Source organism: Lepidochelys kempii, chromosome 6, assembly GCF_965140265.1.
Source record: "Lepidochelys kempii isolate rLepKem1 chromosome 6, rLepKem1.hap2, whole genome shotgun sequence".
NCBI classification, from domain to species: domain Eukaryota; kingdom Metazoa; phylum Chordata; order Testudines; family Cheloniidae; genus Lepidochelys; species Lepidochelys kempii.
The window spans coordinates 53,321,280-53,340,930 of NC_133261.1; the positions used below are offsets into that span (position 1 = coordinate 53,321,280).

Genomic DNA, 19,651 nt, shown 5'->3' on the forward strand with positions numbered 1-19,651 from the left:
AGTGCAACTAGGAACCCCATGCTTAGAATGAGCACTTTGTACAGCAGTAGAGTTGCTTGCTATGGTTTTATGTCTGCAGCTGCTATTATTACATGCATTTCTGTAATGCCCATCGCTGTAATGTCTGGTCACGGAGACAGTGGGTTTGGTGGGTGACAGGAAAAGAACTGGGTAACAGTTCCTTGATGGTTTCAGAGGAACAGCCGTGTTAGTCTGTATTCGCAAAAAGAAAAGGAGTACTTGTGGCACCTTAGAGACTAACCAATTTATTTGAGCATGAGCTTTCGTGAGCTACAGCTCACTTCATCAGATGTTTACCGTGGAAACTGCAGCAGACTTTAGGCCCTGGGCTCTGAATAATCCAGGAAGACAGGAGTTGCAATGGCAGCTCCCTGGTCCCTGTGGCAGGGAGAAGATGCACTGGTACCTCTCTCTGCCAGGGCGTGCAGCAGACAGGGGAGGAGAGGGTGTAATGACCCCCTCATGTGTGCCCCACGCTGGGGAGCAGGGGTCACCGGTAACTCCCCACGCATGCACCGGGCTAGGAAACGGGGTGCAAGGCTAACCCCCCTCACTGTGTGGCCGGAAGAACAACACCCCCTGCTCCCCAGCCCAGTGCATGCCTGGGCGGGAATCTCCGCCCCAGGTGTGGCAGCAGGGAGAGGGGGGCACCGGGCCCAGGAGCCGGGTGGGCGGGCCTGCAGCCAGGGTCTCGGCCGGGGCTGCCGCGCTCCGTGGCTGCGCGGAGGGCCCCTCCCCCGGCCCCGCCCTCCGCTTCCCCTCCCGGGCCCGCAGCGCCTGGGCCGGGTTCGGGCGGAGACTCGCTCGCGCACGGAGCAGGCGACAAGGAAAGTTTGCGGAGCGGCCGGCGCGGGGCCATGTGGCTGCTGTGGCTGCTGCTGGGCTCGGCGGGTAAGTGAGGGCGAGCGGGGCGGCAGCGGCGGCTCCTTCCCCGGGCTCGCGAGGGAGGGGCGGACCGGGCTCTTGGGGGAGGGGGCCGTGGGTACCGCCCCCTCCCCGTGTGCACTAGGCTGGGGAGGGGGAGGTGCAGTGGAAGCTGCCCCCCCCCCCCCATGCACCAGGCTGGGGAGGTGCAGTGGAAGCTGCCCCCATGCACCAGGCTGGGGCAGGGGTGCAGGGCTGTTGTTCGCAGTGCCTTCTCCTCTCTGCTGCGCCCTGTGTGGTCCAGCAAGAGGAGAGGAAGGTGTATGTACACAATGGACAGGGGGTTTCCTCCCATGAGCGGTGTGTTGCAGGCTGCTCTGTGAGCATTGGACCACCCCCTTAGCTAGGACTTTCTCCTCACTTCTGAATGCATGGAGCCAGCGGGCTAGGTTGTTTCTGCCCCTGAGGCGTTGGGGTCGGTGGCTGAGCTACTTTGGCCCCTGTGCTGCCCTGGCGTGCTCTCTCCGAGCTGTCACTTGTGGCTGCAGCTCTAGTCCTTGGGTTGAGAGCAAGGAGGGGAGGGGAGGAGAGGGATCAGGAATTTGTCTTCTGCTTCTGAGAGTTTGGCCCTTGGATGCAGGAATAAAGCTGTTCCTGTGTCCATGTGGCATGTTGTTAGTGGGGCATTATTGCAGAGCAGCCTGGGCCATGGTCTCATGCAACAAGATACCAATCAGCATGTGCACATGTATAGAGGGCCATGACTATGTGCTGTACCTTGCAGTCCCAACTGAAGGCCCTGTCCCACAGAGCTTACTGTCTGAAAGCCGAAAGGTGTATGGTATGGCTGGCAAACACATAATCAGGGTGGATAAAAATCAATAAGTTGGATTTTTTGTATTTAAATTGGATGTTTTTGATAAAGTGCTTTTTGAGGAAAAAACCTATCTAAAGATATCTTTGAGCTATAATGCATCTAAATTAAAACTATCTCATCATGGAATAGGGATTATACATTCTAATTTTTATAGTGTGAGACAATATATTCATGTAATGTTTAAGAAAAGTTTTGTAAGTTTTAAGAAAGAGTTCCAATAGTTCATGGATTAGGAACCCAATCTTATGGGGTTTCAGGGGCTTCTGTACTGATTATTTAGGTTAATCTTTCTGTCTACCCAATGGGACTAAGTGCTCAGTCTAGAACACATGTGGCTCTTCAGAAGTTAAGATGTGTCTCCTTGTATAGGCACAGACTCCAGGGCTGGAGCTGCAGGCGTCAACTTTCCAATGTGCCGGGGGGCGCTCACTGCTCAACCCCTGGCTCTGCCCCTGTTCCACCTCTTCCTACCCCCTCGTCTGGGGATGCTATGCCCTTGCTCTCCCCCCCCACCCCATGCCACAAAACGGGAGGTGCGGGGGGCCTTTGATTGGTGGGAGGCACTGGGAGTGGGCTGCTGATGTATTACTGTGGCTCTTTGGCAATGTACACTGGTAAATTCTGGCTCCTTCTCAGGCTCGGTTGGCCACTCCTGGTCTAGAAGATACCATCAGAGATGCTTAATTTTTCAGTTCTCAAACTGTGAATTTGTGTCTCCAGAGATAACATTCTTGTTAACAGCAAAACTGTTTTTAAATAAATAAATAATGTATAGAGATCAGAAATAACAGACCTCAACTCTATTGTTCCTCTGCAAATTTGTGTACACAGGGTCAATCCCTTCTCTCTAAATGTGCAAAATTTCAGAAAGTTCAATGAATAGAAGATTGTTGGGGCGGAATAGATCTGGACAAGGAGAAGAAGTCTGGAGATAAATGTGAGACGTGAGGGACATATGCTTGTTTTGTTAAAATATTATATGTTTGCTGTTGAAGAAAAAAATCCAGAATACTTAATAATGTTGTTTTTTGGTTAAAACAATTTAAATGTCTGTCTGGTAACGTTCTCCTAATACAGCGTGGCAAGAAAATCCTCCAAATATTAATGATTAACCTTCTGAATTGGAGATAATTCACCTCCCAATGACTTCATAAATATCTGCTTCAGTTACCTTTGGTAAATGAAATAACCAACCAATCAGATATAGCTATAAAACTAATCTGAAAAGTTTTCTAAATAAATCACTGTTTAAAAATGTATAGTGTGTACCTTCTAAAAATGAAACCTACATCTGTCTCTGAGTTGTCAAGAATATGTATTAAGGTTTATAACAGCCAACAAGAATGCACTTCTGTGTAGAAAACCATGATTAAATCAAGTCTTCCTGACTCGTGATTTAAATCATGATTTAAATCAATTTGATTTAAAAAAAAATCCTCCCTGCACATGATACGTTTTACAAAATGATGAGACCAAGCAAGATGGACCTGCTGAAAAGGAAGTGGGTTCAGTGCATGTATTGCTGATTATAATATGATACTGAAGCTATTTCCTAGGGTGTTACTGTTTTTCCACGTTTGGAAGTATTGGCTGTACTTGAGCTATAACATCATCAAGATAGAAGGTAGTCGGTGCTTAATTTGTGCCAGGGCTTGTCAGGGCTGAGCCTTGGCACCTCTTGGCTTGGCAGTTCATAGCCCCGGCACCTCTGGGCTTGCTGCGTCAGTTATTGAATGTAAAAAAAATTGCTTGAGCTATGGCACCTCTTTCACTACAAATTAAGCACTGAAGGTAGTACCTGGTGGAGGCGTGTGTCTTACTCATGTGGTAGCAACCATTAAAGTATCGGAGTGAGTCACAGACTTTTAGTATATTTATCCTCACAATATCCTTCTAGGTGCGATTGTATTGTTTCCATTTTACAGATAGGGATCTGAGACAGATTTACGAGGAGACATTCAAAAGCGTCAGAGATTTAGACACACAAGTCAGTGGGTCAACTTTCTGTTGACTTGTGTCTAAATTCTTAGGTTCTTTTAAATATCTCCCCCTAAACAAGTTGCTTGAGGTCACATAGGAAGTCCTGTGACGCAGCAGGGCATTGAACTTGGATCTCCTGAGCTACACTGCCCCTCGTGGTAAGGCAAATGACTTGACAAATGCAAGAAGGGTGCATTTTGACTTGGCATGTCATGGTTCCATCTTCCAAAAAACTTGAGTAGGAATTCACCTGCTCAGTGAAAAGTGTAATAACTCAGCATGCTTGTTATTGGTTAAAGTATTGGATTAATGTTTACTAGAAGATCACAGGTTCCAACAGCAAACCTTATTGAGGGGTAGCTCAGAATGCTGTGCTAGGGAAATAGGTGAATCATGCACAGAGGATGGGTCAGGTGTCTGACTGTATCTGAATGACTTGATATTGAATTAAAAATAAAAGATGGCTCTGTAGCTGCTGAATTCATACATATAGAAATGCTTTTCACATGGTGGGCATATGTCTGTCAAGGTCTCTATCCTGATTATGCTTTTTGCAGCTCTGCTGCAGGTGTAAATTATTTCTGCAACGTAATCTTAGCAGGCATTTTTCCAGAGTATTTTGGTAGAAGTGTAAGTGGCCTGGCTTCATGTTGCCATGTCTGTTACTGAATTGCTTCTTGGTGATGGGCATCTAAAGTGATGACACATAATGGGTGAAATCCAGATGATCATACTTAATTTCTCTCAGAGCATCTGTCGTCAGAGTGAAACTGTTTATTAAATTTCATAACTTCCTTGATAAAATGGATTGATGTGGTTTGTACTTAAAGTAAATGGGCAGCTACCACTACCTACCCTGCAGCTAATGCTTGCCCGTGTAAAGGACTCTTTCCCCTTTAAGATGAAGCCTTAAAAGTGAGGAAAGGAACAATAAAGCTTTGTGCTGTTTGAACTTCTGAGACTTGTAATACTTTGTGGCTCATGAGTAGTTTTTGCACAGACTTACCTTTTCTTAATTATTATTATTGCTCCAACAGTTGATCTTTTAGAAACTTTCAGACAACGCTTGGGTGTGTGCATTTAAATTACTTTGGCTTCATCTAGTTGTTATGCGCCATTATACTCTGGTAGTGTTGCCAAAATTTGTTTAATTTAATTACTCCAAGTAATATGCATATCTTCATGTACTAAAAGCAGTCATATTACTCATATAGCCAATGTGTCAACATGTGTGAGGCCATGGAAGGTCTGTGCTGCAGAATAAGGGCCTGTTTCGTTCTAACATATTGGTATCAGTCTCATTTTCTTTGTGTTTCTTTTTCTGCTTATTTCTCTTCCCTCCATACCCCTTCCTCTCCCCCCTCCCCCACCAATCTGCTCTCATGCCTAACTTTTCTTCATGAGCACAGGGGCAAATAAGAGTGATCTTTCTTATGGGAGCTAGTACTTCAGATTTCTGTCTGTAGTCTATAAATCTACTACAGTGTCTGTGCAACAGTTTCCCTTCAGTTATTTAACTGGAGCCTCTGGCTTGTGTTGGTGTAAGATGGTACTAACATTCAAAGAGCTTTCTAAAAATATTTTTTGGAATTCTTGTAAAGTGTTCAAATTTTCTTTTGAAGAGCAAAATATTGGATCTCTGTTTTTTGTTTTTTTTGGTAAATATTTCTTCCTCTCTCTATATTGACTCCCCTGCAGTCTTCCCAGAGGGAGAATGTCTTTTTTCTTGGCCTCTAGTCTTTTCTTGAATTTTAGTTTTGATAATTGGTTAAAGTGGCTTTTCCAAAACTGCCATCTTTTGGGATGTAGGTGAGGGAAGCTTGGAACTTCTGGGGGCATAGAAAGCTCAGTAAATTCACGAATGGCTGATTTAAGTTCTTGTTCCAGAGAGCTCACAAGAATGGCTGTAAACTTTGATTGTGTCAGTGAAGATAAGCAAAACAAATCTTAATCTTTAAAGTTATGTATTTGGCCCAAGTGTTGCTTCTGATCAGGTAAGGCCTCACCTACGGAGGAAAGGTTATGGGGTTTTGTTTTTTCAGTATAACCTAGGATGTGAATTTAAACCAGTGTAGTCATACTGGTGTAACGCCCTGTGTAGATACTCTTAGGTCTTATCTACGTGGGAAAGTTTTACTGGTTATACAGCTGTAACCTCCTATGTGGACACTCTTATCTTGGTAGAAAGAGTGGCTTTTTCCATTAAGCTCCTTCGCAAGTTGCATAGGCTAAACTGAAATGAGTGTCCACACAGGGGGTTATACCTGTATAGCTAGTAAACCTTTTCTGTGTAGATGGGGCCTACATGAAGAATTAGCTGTACCTGAATTTTGATCCTGTCTGTTGCTGTGGTGTGTTCTATCTGGATATTTTAGGCCTCTTCGAGCAAGTCTAGATGTAAAATAATTGGTTTTTAATCCAGTGTTTCCTTTTCTGCTGAGGAGAGCAAATGATCAGAGATTGCATGAATCACTGGTGCTTTGTGTAGGTAAATGTATAGTTCTCTTTGATCATATTTTTCAGGGTTAAGTGTAAACTTGGAGAAAAACAAGGGAGGAGAATTCTTGTTTTTCATGATAAAAAGCCCTGCAAAGCCTGCGTGTACTGTTGATGTGATGCCGGTCTTGGAAATGTGAAAAACCTAAGACAGCTGGAAAGTCAGAATGCCATTCACAACTGAGATTCCTGTGTGTCCAGTCTTAGATGCCAAGTTCCAGTTTTACGACTTCCCTGTTGAACAACCTTTACATATGATATGCATGTTTACTAAAAATGTAGTCAACTGCCTGTGTGCTGAGCAGGCTCTGTCTTTAACTCTTTCCCCCCTTTCACCATAGCTATTGGAATCAGCAGAATACTGCCAGTGAACAAACTCAAAACATGCGCGCACAAATTTTTAGCATCACAGACATTTGTGCACTTGGGAACTCCGTAAAACACAACCAGAGACTTGCTTAGCAAGTAAAACGTGACATTAATGTGTATTAAACTTAACAGTGCAGATTAATTTAGAACGCTTCTGCACAGTTACACAAATGTAAAATATTTGCTTAGGTTGGTTTTGATGTGTACTGATTTTCAAGGCACTGCACGGAGATGTGATTATTTTTTTTAAGTGGGGAATTTTGTGGCTGAGAATCCCATGTAGCGTATGGTAAACTAGCCCTAACATCTTTATCAAATTGCCACATACTCCCTTTTTCCACCAAATATCTAGAATCATCTGTTTGTCTTGAGTAGTTACATTAAAAGATATACAGAAGTCATAAGTATTATAGAAAGTTGCTTTCACATAATAACTTGAAGAGGAGTCGGAGTACTTTTGTTAATGTTATCCTTATACACTGTCCTGGCTAACAAGGACAAAATTATACATGGTAGTCTCTGAAAGTATGTGTTCTCTCTATTCTGTAAAACATTGGAATGGACTTCAAATTATATTTGAACTCCTTGGTGCCATCCTATTAAAATTTCTGGGTCTGGTTTTCATGCTTCCACCCCTTATATTCTGTTTCTTTGCTTTGGGCTTGTAAACAAAAGAGCATGCTTGAAATTCACAAAGGTTCTGACAGTAACTGTGTACAAGTCAAGAAGCCACCTGCTCAAGCATGCTGGTGGGAAAGAAGGAATAAGTGCTGCAACAGAGCTTGAAATATTTGCCAAAGAAATAAATCTGCAAACCAAGGGCTGATAAGAAGGATGGGAAGTAGTTGAAGGGCAACATACTACTGAAAAGCCTCATTTCAACTGCTTGGAAGGGTATTAGGGAGACAAGATGAAGAAAGTAATATCTTTTATTGGACCAACTTCTATTGGTGAGAGAGAAAATCTTTCCATGGATATTGGAATTTCTATCCGGGTGATGTCCCTAAACATTGCTTGAGGGCAGTGCCTTTCATATTAAAGGCCTGGCTATTGGGAATCTGAAGTTTGAAGACAGAGCCTAGGTTCTGTCTATCTAGATTGTCGTTCCCCTACTTTTTGGGCTGCTGGAAGGAAAAATGAACTTGTCTTCTCCACCCTCTTGTCTCCAACAAGAGCCTCCTAGCAGCCAGAAAGTTTCCCAACTGAGGGTGGGTGCCTCTGAATAGCTTCAGTCCCTGAGTCCATTTTTGCTAATAGACTTCCCAAGAAGCAGTAGATTGACAAAAACAGCATCAATTTCACAGTGGCTTTATGGGGTTCTGAATAGCTGCAATGATACTTAACCACGGTCATGTCAATTTCCGCTGACTGGAAAAGCTATGAGCAGCCACAGAGGCACTGGAACTTTGTGTCATTGGACTCAGGATGGTTGTGCTACAATGGCTTGCATCCAACCGCAGAGGATTGCAAGGCTGGAGTTTGCAGCAAGGAACCTTGGTCGGAAGAGGAGGTGTAATGTGACAGGGTCACTTTTACTTATGAAAGACAAGGAATAAGGTAATCTTCACTGTAATATGAGAAGAAAGGAGCACAAGATGAAATTGCTGGCGGGTAGCACTGATTATATATTGTGTATGTTGTGTGAAAAAATAACTTCACCACAATCTGTTTTGTCTGGTACAGTGGGAGATTATCAAGTCAAATATGGTGGCTGAATTAAAAAAAAAAACCAGGATAATTTTGAGAGAATGCTGTAACATATGTACCTGTGTCTACTGGGGCAAAGGTAATTCAGTGTCATGCTTCTGGACATAAATTGAGCACCAGTAAACCAGGAAGAAAATGCCTGCCTTCATAGATAGCAATGCAAAATTGGCTAGCTGTATTGATGGGGAAGGGGCAGTCTGTCTTCTGGAGCATCAGGTATTGGCCACTGTAAGGCAGTGGGATATTAGAGTTGATGGACTGATCTGGTATGGCATATCCTACATTTCTTACATTTTCAGAACAGTACAATTAAGACGTGGCTGCAACTCTGTGGCAATTTAGGGCTGCTGTCTAGGAGGACCTGATGCAAAATTAACCTAATTTGTCACCTATAAACAGATTTTTTACCCAACAAATCCCACTAGGATAGCATCTCACTCTAACAAGTTCCTTCTGTGGTTATGTTGTCTGTTTATGCAGGAATGGAGTACCCTGGCATGCTTGAGAATTCTGCTGCTGGACTGCAATCTATAGTAATTAGAACAGTACTCTGAATTTTAGTGCCTTCTCCATGGCAGGCCAAATGATCAGTTCTGTGAGTTGGTGGGTGACCCTCTAGGTTATTGTTATTCAGTTGTTGTGCCAGGCACAGATTGAAGCAGATGATGTCCTGGCTGTAGTAAGCAAGCAGCTCGCTGCTTGTGTTTAAAGTGACATTTTCCGAAGTTTGACTTGAAAGCAGTTTCAGCATCAGTCATTTGAAGGTGGAGGAGGGGAAAGACTTTGGCTTCTAAGTTTAAAAACAATTCTTGAGTTACCTAAGGAAAATTAATTCCTTTTTTGGCAAAACTGCTGTGACAGAACACGCTAGGATAACAATCAAATATGTCAAGTGAAGTCCGTATTAAATGATATGTTTCCTTTTAAATGATATATCTGACATGAAGTCAGTGACAGAGTTGAAGTCCTGAATGTGTCCTTGTGCAAGTTCCGTAATTGCCAGTTGCCTCAGTTTACCCAGATGTAAAATGTATACAATACTTCCTCTCGCCACACGGCAGACTGTAAAGCTTAATTTATTAAAGCTTGTGCATTGTTTGTAATCTTGGATTAAACATGCTATTGTGGTATAATGTATTGTCTTTCAGCAGAGGCAAAAGGAATATTTTTCAGTTTTTACGAGTATTTTTCCACCTGGGAGCTTGCTTTGTTAGGCCTGCCTTTGAAGATCTACTCTTGTGAAGCTACTTCATAGGCAAATTGTCCTCTGAGAGGGTCTGTCTTGAAATATGGGTTTTCAGTTTTCATAAACAATGTTTCTGGAAATGCGATTGATGTTTGTTTTTACGAAACTAGATGATTTTAAATGGAAACAAAACTGCACCAGTTGGGAACAGGTCAAACTTGGTGCCTTTGTCAGCATGTTGCGGAATAGCTCAGTCCAGAGAGGGAAAAGTTAATTCTCACTTAATGTTTGCCAGAGTATTTTGTTTCAGTCTCTGCTGCAGATGGCATGGCACTGTAGTAATCAGGGGTGAGTACACTGTAGGTCCATTTTAAGATTAAAGCATGTGAACTCTTGCCACTAAGGTTCATTTAATCTTCCAATTTTAGTCCCTGTGTAGAGTTTGCTTGGTCCTTCCTTCATGCTGCCTCCTGCTTTGCAGAATTTCCCTAACTTAGAGGGGGAGATGGAAGGATTGTGAGCTTAATCAGTATTTGTTGTGGAGTTGTGCTAACTGCATGCAGAATCCTGATCAATGGAAGATCGAGAGAAGCAGCATGGTCCAGTGGATAGGGCACTAGACTGGGGCTGAGTGATCTTGGTTCTCTTTCTGGCTGCATAACTGATCTGCTTTGTGACCTAGGGTGGGTTCCTTCCCCTCTCTTCTGCTAACTGATGTCTGTTTTACCTGTTAGATTAGAAAATTTCTGGGTCAGGGACTGTTTCTTTACTATGTGTTTTAAACAGCTCCTAACACAATGGAGACTTGATCTCAGCTGTGGCCTCAGGTGCTTTTGTGGTACAAATAATAATACTCCTATGCATGCAAAACCACTCTTCAAGTTCATCATTCCTCTAGAAACACTGTTCCTACTGGTAGAACTGGTTCATAACAATTATTTTGTGCCTTGGCTGCTGTAAATTCGTCTCTATCCTTCCTTCTCGTAGCAGGATTCTCCCATGTCCCTTCTCCCTATGCCAGGGGCTCTATTTTTCCCCTTTCCCCCCTCCCCTCAATTGCCAGGGATCTGCATGCACCCCATTGCTCAATTTGCATAGGATCTGTGTTTGCTTGGCCAATAAAATTCAAGAGCAGATGCATAGGTTTCCTTCCATATCAGATCATTTTATCTTGTTGAATTTCTTTTTTCTTGTTCCCTCTTGTATCTCAGTACTTGCTTATTCTGATTTATAAGGTCACTCTGTAGGTCATGTTTTGGGCTCCATGGACCTTGGTAATATCTCTTTAGTAGTCATCAACAGGGAAGGCATTGTCTAGTTAGAGCAAAGGGGAATGGAAGTCAGGGCTCCTGGATTCTCTTCCAGGATGAATTGATTTAAATTGCTTTAGTTAAATCTTCTATTTATTCACAGTTTAAATCAGCAAGTAGAAAAACTTGACTTAAATCATCAATTTTAATTGTATTTTATTTGTACTACTTAGGGATTTTTTTTTTCTAAAGAGGGGTCTTATTAGTTGGTAACTACTAAAACATTGATTTGCAACTAATAGCCTTTACACTACATTTGGTGCTGCTTTTTGCTAAACAGGAGGATATACACATTTAATCTATATACATTTATCTAAGCAATTATATAGCTTACTCATAGACTTTAAGGCCAGAAGATACCACAATGATCATCTAGTCTGACCTGCACATTGCAGGCCACAGAACCTTGCCCATCATTGCTGAAATAGACCTATAACTTTTGGCTGAGTCATGGGAGTCCTCAAATTAAGATTTAAAGACTTCAAGTTACAGAGAATCCACCAGTTACACTAGTTTAAACCTGAAAGTGACGCTGCCTCATGTTGCAGAGGAGAGTGAAATCCCTCCAGGGTCTCTGCCAATCTGACTGGGGAAAGTTTCTTCCCGATCATTTAGACCCTGAGCCTATGGACAAGACCCAGCAGCAGACACCTGGGAAAGAATTATCTGTAGTAACTCAGAACCCTCCTCAACTAGTGTCCCATCACTGGCTGTTGGAGATATATTAACTTACATTTATTCACATTCTTAATTTGTACATTTTTATTATTTTAGAAAATGGATAATGGTGCATTGCTTACTGGACAATTTTTTACTTATTTTACGTCAAGCTCTGCTTGGACGGAAATTTAATGTTTTTATTAAATAAAATGACTGTCTTTTTTTAACAATGTGTTTAATTTAAAACAAATTGATTTATTAAACAAAGAAGGTATTATCTGTAGTTAGTGACTTGAACTACCATGTCCTTCAAAATTTTGAAACTAATAGATCTCATCCTCTTGCATATATTTTTTTATTCGTATATTGGTAGAGAGAAAAAAGCTTTCCTGCTTTTTCAACTCCCAGTTGGTTACTTGACTTTGAATGTCACTGAAATGAACTGGTTGAATCGATGGAAAAGAAAATATTCTCTCTGCACGTGCAGAAGAGGCTACTGCTGTTAAAAGCTGATTTATCACTTAAACTAGTTCCTGGTGCTTAGCCAGTGACTTCCACCAGTTCAGTGGTTTGTCTTTCTTTAAAACTTGGCAGCAAAGGTATCCTGCTTAATATTATTTTTGCATTTAATTTACATGGTTTTAATGGATAACAACCTATGTTGAGGCCTAAATTTTTTTATAATTTCAAATTTAATTTTAATGTTTTTTTTTAAAAAAAAGTAAACCTGTAGTTAAATAAAAATATCTAATTTTTTAAATCAATTTTTATCTACCCTGTTCTCTTCCCAAATCTTCTACTGACTCCATGCATCCCTGAACAAGTTATTTTTAATCTCTGTGACCATCTATGAAATAGAGTAAATTGTTACCTATCATATTGTGTGAGTGTGTGTGAGAGAGAGAGAAAAAAATGTAAGGTGCTAGAGTAGGCAAAATATTGTTAGTTATGCAGAATAGATCAACTTTGTTAGACACCACAAACCGTATTAACTCCTCAAAGCAAGATACGTTACTAGACTCAGCATTTTTAACCTCCACAAGAAACTTATTGCAGAAAGAAGAATAAACATCAGGGGCAATGTACTCCCGTAGTATTATGACAAGTAGAAAAGCTAACAAATCTCATATCAAGAGCACAAATTGGTCAGGTATCCCAACTCAGAATTATGCAATATTGGGGATTAGGTGGAACCACGCAGTATTACAACTACTGTAAGGTGTATGGATATTAGTGTGATGAGGGAACTATAAGAACCTACATAGAACAGAATATGATAGTTTTGCTCCATGTTGCAAAGTATTGTAGGATTTAAATGGTAGTGGATCAGTCACTTCACCATATAACTGATGTTTTGCCCATTCTAGTCTTGCCCTTTCATAATTAAAATCTGTTACTGAAGTTGCAGCAAAGGGTTGAAGTAGTCTTTTTGTTTTTAAAACAATTTTGTCTAGCTGTTATCTTCGTTCTAAATGGAGAGATCTTCCTCTGTTTAAGCTGAGTGTAATTGAATCAGTTTAGTGGATGGTTGATGCAGGGTAAGCATAAAAATAAATCCTTGTGTATTTCTGTCACTGAGCTCTAAAATGCAAACTATGAGCTGTTCCCATAGAGGGGTGAAGCCTTGTGTTTTCTGTCTGAGTCTAGAGCTATGAACAGAGAATATAAAGTTCAGGAACCAAACCAACTCCTCCCTTCCCCCCTCCCCCCACAAAAAAAGCGCGGTGGGGGGTGGAGGGGAGAGGAATTGAAATCCACACAGTTAACAAATTGGCAGGTCTTCAAGATTGGATTTAACTTCATTTTCAAGGCAGCCTCAACAAAGTGGTAAAGAAAACCATGTTAAAGGACCGGCAGGAGGACCAAAAGATCCATGCACTGTCCTGTTGTTAGCGCAATCCTGATTGCTCTTTGTAGACGCTGATCAAACATTGCATCAGAAATCTCCCTTGGAGCATGTTAGGGTTTCTGGATTGCTTCAGGCACTGATGCAGCAGGGCTTCTCCCCCCAAAGCCCTAAAGAGGTGGCCCCACGCTTTCATTTTCTACCTTCTTATTGATAGCCTTCACTTTCTAACATAGTCCGGAATAATTACAAATAAACAATTTTAAGATGTACCTTTTTGTATCCACATTGTTCCTCCTCCCTGGTTGGCACATGTTGACCGTTTCTTGATTTGGTCCTACCGTTTCATAAAATCTTGTTGGTAGAGGAGGAAAGGGAACTTTTACAGTATAGTTTCCTTTTTGCGAGATTGTATCCCCACCCAGGGTATAATAGAGACTTGGCCAAAATCTTCAAGTGTCCACTAATTTTGGTGTCCAACTTGAAGGACTGATCAGCAAGAGTTCCTGAGCACTTTACACTCCCATTGAAGTAACAGTATCTGGAAGTGTTTAGTCTCTTGGTACCTTAAATGGGACACCCAAAATTAGTGAAAACATTGAAAACACTGGCCATGCACTGATGTATGAAAAATCAGTCACTTTGTCTTTTAGTTGACAAGGCGGTGTTTTAACATGCTTCAAACAGGACCGTGTATCTTTCTTTCTCCGTCTCTACTCCTGTTCATGTGATCTGAGTTAAAGATTACTTATTAATGACTTCTACACCAACTAGAATACAATGTCTAACCAGAATGGATCTCCTTAAAGTTTCTAATGGGACCTTTGAAAATCTGCCAAGGGAGTTTTTAGACTTTCTGATGAAATTTTTAATGGAAGCTCTGGCCTGTTTGGCTAACAGCTATCAGGTTAGCCTTGGGCCACTTACTTTCCAATTTCCAAGCATTATATATAAAGAAATGTCCGCCTCATTGGATCTTATTACTTAATTAGCTGAGTCAAACTAAATCTAAAAACTTAAGAAGCAGTTTTGATCACTCTGACAGGGCACTCAAGTCCTTGCTGAGGTTGAATGGAGAGTTGCTTGCCCATATGATTTATTAATTGCTTTCTTGGCTGCAGCTCCTCAGTGTGTTCTCCTGGGAAACTGTGCAGTCAGTCACCATTGTGAGTTGCATAGAGCATAGTCTAGCTTCATTTTTTTTTCTCTAGTGCATGTATGGCTTGCTTGCTCACCAAAAAATCTGTGTTAAGCAGCACACCTTGTCTAAACACAGGTTTCAGAATAGCAGCCATGTTAGTCTATATTCGCAAAAGGAAAAGGAGTACTTGTGGCACCTTAGAGACTAACAAATTTATCTGAGCATAAGCTTTCGTGAGCTACAGCTCACTTCATCGGAAAGCTACAGCTCACTTCATCGGATGCATCCGATGAAGTGAGCTGTAGCTCACGAAAGCTTATGCTCAGATAAATTTGTTAGTCTCTAAGGTGCCACAAGTACTCCTTTTCTTTCTGTGTAAACACGCTTTCCCTTTCAAAAAGCAATCCCTGTAATTTCCTCAGTGCTACAATGTTTAAATCCTAGTGGTTGACTTTATTTTAAGGGATATGCTGCTGAAATGTTTATTGATGATGTGGTTAATTGATTTTTGGCTCAGTTAAAAGTTTTAACAACACAAATGTACTAATCATGAATGCAAGTTTTTGATTTAGTTGTAAGCAGTTTTACTTTCATTTGGATACTTGGTTACAATTTTAGTTTTGAAATGAGGTTCTTTATGTTAAGTATCACACATTTTAAAATACTGAAGTTTATTTTCATTGACTAAAGAAATACGAAGTTTAAAGACAGCACAGGACTGAGTCAGACCTCCTGAGTTCCAGTCCTTGCTCTGCTGCTGACTCACTGTGTGACTTTGGGCAACTCCTTGAACTTCTGCCTCAGTTTTTGGCCATCTGTAAAATGGGGCTAATAGAAATGTACTTACCTCACAGGATGATAATGTTGGCAAAACATCTTGAGGTTAGAAGCAAAAATTCCACAAAGATGGAGCCTTCCGTATCATCCAAAATTGAAAGTGTTAAATATAGGCCAAGTGGTTTTGTATTTTTGTAAAGTGAGCGGTAACTTTTTTGAGTGCCTAACTTTCAGGGCCTGATTTTCAGAAAGTTGTAAGCTCCGTTCCCTGCTCTTGTCCCTTTAAGATGTTATGAGTTGGGCACCAGAAAACTGAGGCATCAAAAATCACTACTCACTTAAAAACCAAAAAACAACCCAGAACATCAAAACAAAACCAAACAACTCTTGGCCAAGGCATCTAGTGAACAAAAGAACTGGGTTACTATGGATTTTGTAAATATCCTCCTGTATTTACTTTGGTTGAAATGAGCTGTTTGCCTATCCTGTTTCAGAGATCCTGTTTCACTGAACTGCTGTAGTAATCCTCTTTGGTTAGGGAATCTACTGGGTGTGAGAGAGCCAAGCCATTAAAATTTAACATTGATTACAGGTAGCTTTCCCAAGAATAGAACTGATAACACTGCTACATATTTTATCCATGAAAAATGCATGCAAAAATTAATATTTCTATACAATAGAGCTAGTAAGAAAATGGGAAAAAAATTTACTTTCACTTTATCTGATTTGGGGGTTGGGGGCATGAAGCAGTTCTAATGTACGCTGTTTACAGCTGCAGGATAAGAACATACATCAACACCTAGATCAGTGGTTCAGACTCAGCCCAGGTCATTGTGACTAAAAGCCTTTAAAATCTGCTGGCTGTTAAGCTGCTTACATAAAATAACTTGGAGGGGGCAATTTTAGTGACTAAGTTGTCTGTCTCAAAAGCCATAGTCACAATTAGCACTAGTTGGCAGTCTGAGTAGAGGCTAGCGGCTGAATGGGTTTGGAAACCCAGATTGATCTTTGCTTAGATGTAGGGTTACCTGCCTATATAGTAAGGCACATCCTTTATTTGCATACATAATATCCAGCGGCCTGTGTTCAAGATGGAGCTATTTCAGAACTCTCTGATCACTGTAAGTACACTTTCAAGCATTAAGCAAGCAAATGATCATATGGTCTGGTATCATGTTTTATTTTGTGAGCTGTAGCTCACGAAAGCTCATGCTCAAATAAATTGGTTAGTCTCTAAGGTGCCACAAGTACTCCTTTTCATTTTGAACTGTGTAATATGGTGCCTCTTTAAATAAACAGTATTTTATGTACTTGGAGTACAGATGGTTACCATGAATGTATATCTAGGTAGTTTTGTAACATCTAAGCATCTCACAGACATGAATGAGTTTACGCTTGTGGTATTGCTGTGAGATACGGAAGAATTACCCATATTTTACAAATGGAGGCCCAGTGAGGTGATGTGCTCAAGTGTGGCAGAGCTAAGACCAGGGTCCAGATCTCTTGAGTCTAAGTCCAGAAGGCCACCATCCTTTATTTGAAAGAGATCCTACCATGAAGATTAGAACATGATGAGGGTGCCTACATTAGACTTATTTCTCCTATAATTCCCATCAGTACACTCCCATTGGTGGGAAGACTAGTGTAGGTCAGCCCATCTGCATTTTAACTGCTATATTTTCTAACCTTGTTCTCGCATGTGGGCGCATGGTTAAAATACTGGAACTTGTCTGCCGAATTCTTTTACCGTTGCTGTCGCTGATCGGAGCTCATTTTAGGAAAATAAGTAAAGTTCAGGAAATGTCCAGGGCTGTCAATCTAGTTTATCAATTCCTAAATTCATTCTTAAATTGATGGGGAAAGGGGGGGGGGGAGAGTTGGCTGACATGATGTAAAGTAAATGTTTTCACTGCTCTTATGTCTCTCTCATTGTCTAGTAAAATAGATAATTACGTGACAGTGGAAGGCTCAAACGTGGGTTTGGGTAGATATCAGCAGATGGTGTATGTTGTTTTCCCCATAATTGTACTCATGAATTATGCATTAGTGATAGGAAATGTGCCTGCATGGTATGAATTACTGACAATACAGTATTTGTATTGCTGGCTGCAGTATTTGACAACCAGCGTTGAATTACTTGGCTTTCCACTGAGCTTGTAGTTGACTTTATTTTTTACTAGCACAAGAAAGATTTGTAACTCACAGGCATGTTGTTCACATTACAGCAGATTTAAAGCATCTTGGAAGAGTGGGATTTGGAACTTCTTGCTATATATGCGGTAATTTGGCCACTGACAATATGTTGGGGTGTAAGTTTTCCAAGGCTTTAGAGGAAATGCAGCTTCTGGCTTTATCTTTGGCTCAGTTTCTGCTGTCCTTGCTGTTGGTAATGTTGTAGTTTTTCTTTTTCAGGTCTAACACTAATATAATGTGGTGATCATATTTATTCAAATTTGTATTTAAGAGCACCAAGTATTTTACAGATGGTGAAAATGAGAGACAAATTAAGATGAGTTGTGGTTGTCCACAGATATGACTGGGTTCTAATCCTACCTCTGGGAGAGAGTGGGCAAGTCACTTAATGTCTCCCTCAGTTTACCCCTTTTGTAAAATGACTACTACTTGTATACATATCAGCAGTGCTAAGCATTTATTAGTGTTTCTGAAGCTGAAAAACACTGTGATATTAATTATGCATTATCTCTTAGTTACTGCAGTAGTTTGATTGTTAGATTTGTAAGACAGACAGTGGAAACTTCTAAAATTATGGCTTGTTTCCTTAACCAGGTTTCAGAGTAACAGTCGTGTTAGTCTGTATTCGCAAAAAGAAAAGGAGTACTAGTGGCACCTTAGAGACTAACCAATTTATTTGAGCATAAGCTTTCGTGAGCTACAGCTCACTTCATTGGATGCATCCGATGAAGTGAGCTGTGGCTCACGAAAGCTTATGCTCAAATAAATTGGTTAGTCTCTAAGGTGCCACAAGTACTCCTTTTCTTTTTTCCTTAACCAGTTTCAATCTACTGCTCTGGAAAACCGTCTTGACATATGGTACTTGTTCTAGTGCCTTCTAGCCCCTTTTTCCTCTATCACTTTGCACAAGTGCTACAGTAACAGTAAAGGTATTTATAAAAAGAATAGGGTAGAGATGTGGAGCAATTTTCATATCAATAGCACATCATCAGACTGGGAGAAAGATTAGAAGGCTAAATTTCATGCAAGCATCAGTTGAAAGACTCATGTCCATATATAGCAAACTTTAAACATAAATGAGTGTGTCACTTCTCTATCTGTTTGGCTCATCTGTTCAGATGGAGACAATCCAGAAGAAATTCTCTTCCTCCTCTCCCCTGTTGTGTAAAGTTCTGTACGTCTGTCTTGTTCATTCTTTGTTTTTATAGGCTTGGTTGAATGGACTGTTTTTGATTTTGTCTCCTCCCTCTTTGGAGTGGTGTTCCAAAGTCACAGGCAGGCATGCTATATAGTGTGGAGTGCATTTGTTAACCATAGTTATTTTTAAAAAAAAAGTGTATATGTATAAAATTATTTGGTAAATCAAGGCAACGGGCATTAGGAGTTGGGATTATGGGGTTTCTCCTTTCAGTGCTTCTTTATCAAAGTGGCTCCAGTTTCCCGATGGTGCACACTTCCAGATGAGAGAGTGACAAGTTCAATCTTGACTACAGTCTAGAAGCTGCAAAGAGCTTTTCAAAATAGATACCTAAGAACATATGTGGCAGCTGCTCTTTTTTAGCATAAGGAATCTTCATCCTGAAAAAAAATACAACAAGGAAGCATTGCAAAATGACACACAGTAGTCTCCAATAGTTTTATAAATTAGACTTGGAAAATACCTATTGGTTGATCTCTCCACTTCCTTCCCAGAGCTAATGCATTATTCCCTAGAGTTTACAGTCCAGTGCTTTGTCCAGTCCAAATGTAAATGAGTACCACAGAGGACTTTAATATTTGCCATATTGTCTTTTAATCATTCCCCCCCCCCCCTTTTTAGACTGAGGCATAGCTTTGGTTTTGTAAAATAAAGACTATTTAATACATACGCACGTTCTCCAGCGATGTGAATAGTTCTCAATAATTGCACTAGAGTTAAGTATACGTACGTACTTGCAGACTGTGTGCAATTAACTGAATCTGATGCATTGCCAAGAAGGCATGAGAGGAGAATTGTTTCCCCCTCACCAGTATGGTTTCAAGCTGGATTCAATTGTTAAGTAATTTTTAATCAACACTCTAATGTATAATTGAAAATTTTTTAGTGAGGTCCTTGGTCTTTATGCTCCTTTTATTTACACTGATTTCATACTGGTGACCTCAGCGGATTTACTCCTGCTTTACATTGCAATGAGAAGAGAAACAGACCACCGATTTCTGAGAATTGGGTTTTAAAAAGTTATGT

General features: G+C 40.8%; 1 protein-coding gene across 8 annotated transcripts in view; it reads left to right on the top strand.

Moving 5' to 3' along the window:
* The first annotated feature begins 761 nt into the window (after nt 1-761).
* Nucleotides 762-19,651, top strand: part of LDLRAD3 (low density lipoprotein receptor class A domain containing 3) — a 181,922-nt gene continuing 163,032 nt past the window's right edge. For 6 of the 8 annotated variants that reach the window (XM_073347988.1, XM_073347985.1, XM_073347986.1 and 3 more), the window contains exon 1: nt 762-912. Coding sequence is in view for 5 of the 8 variants with exons in the window: in XM_073347985.1 (XP_073204086.1) it covers nt 879-912 (34 nt within the window). In the remaining 3 variants the exon portion in view is untranslated. Of the gene's footprint in view, nt 913-2,593; nt 2,700-19,651 lie in introns of all 8 variants that reach the window. The other 2 variants (XM_073347987.1, XM_073347991.1) reach the window with 1 other exon arrangement.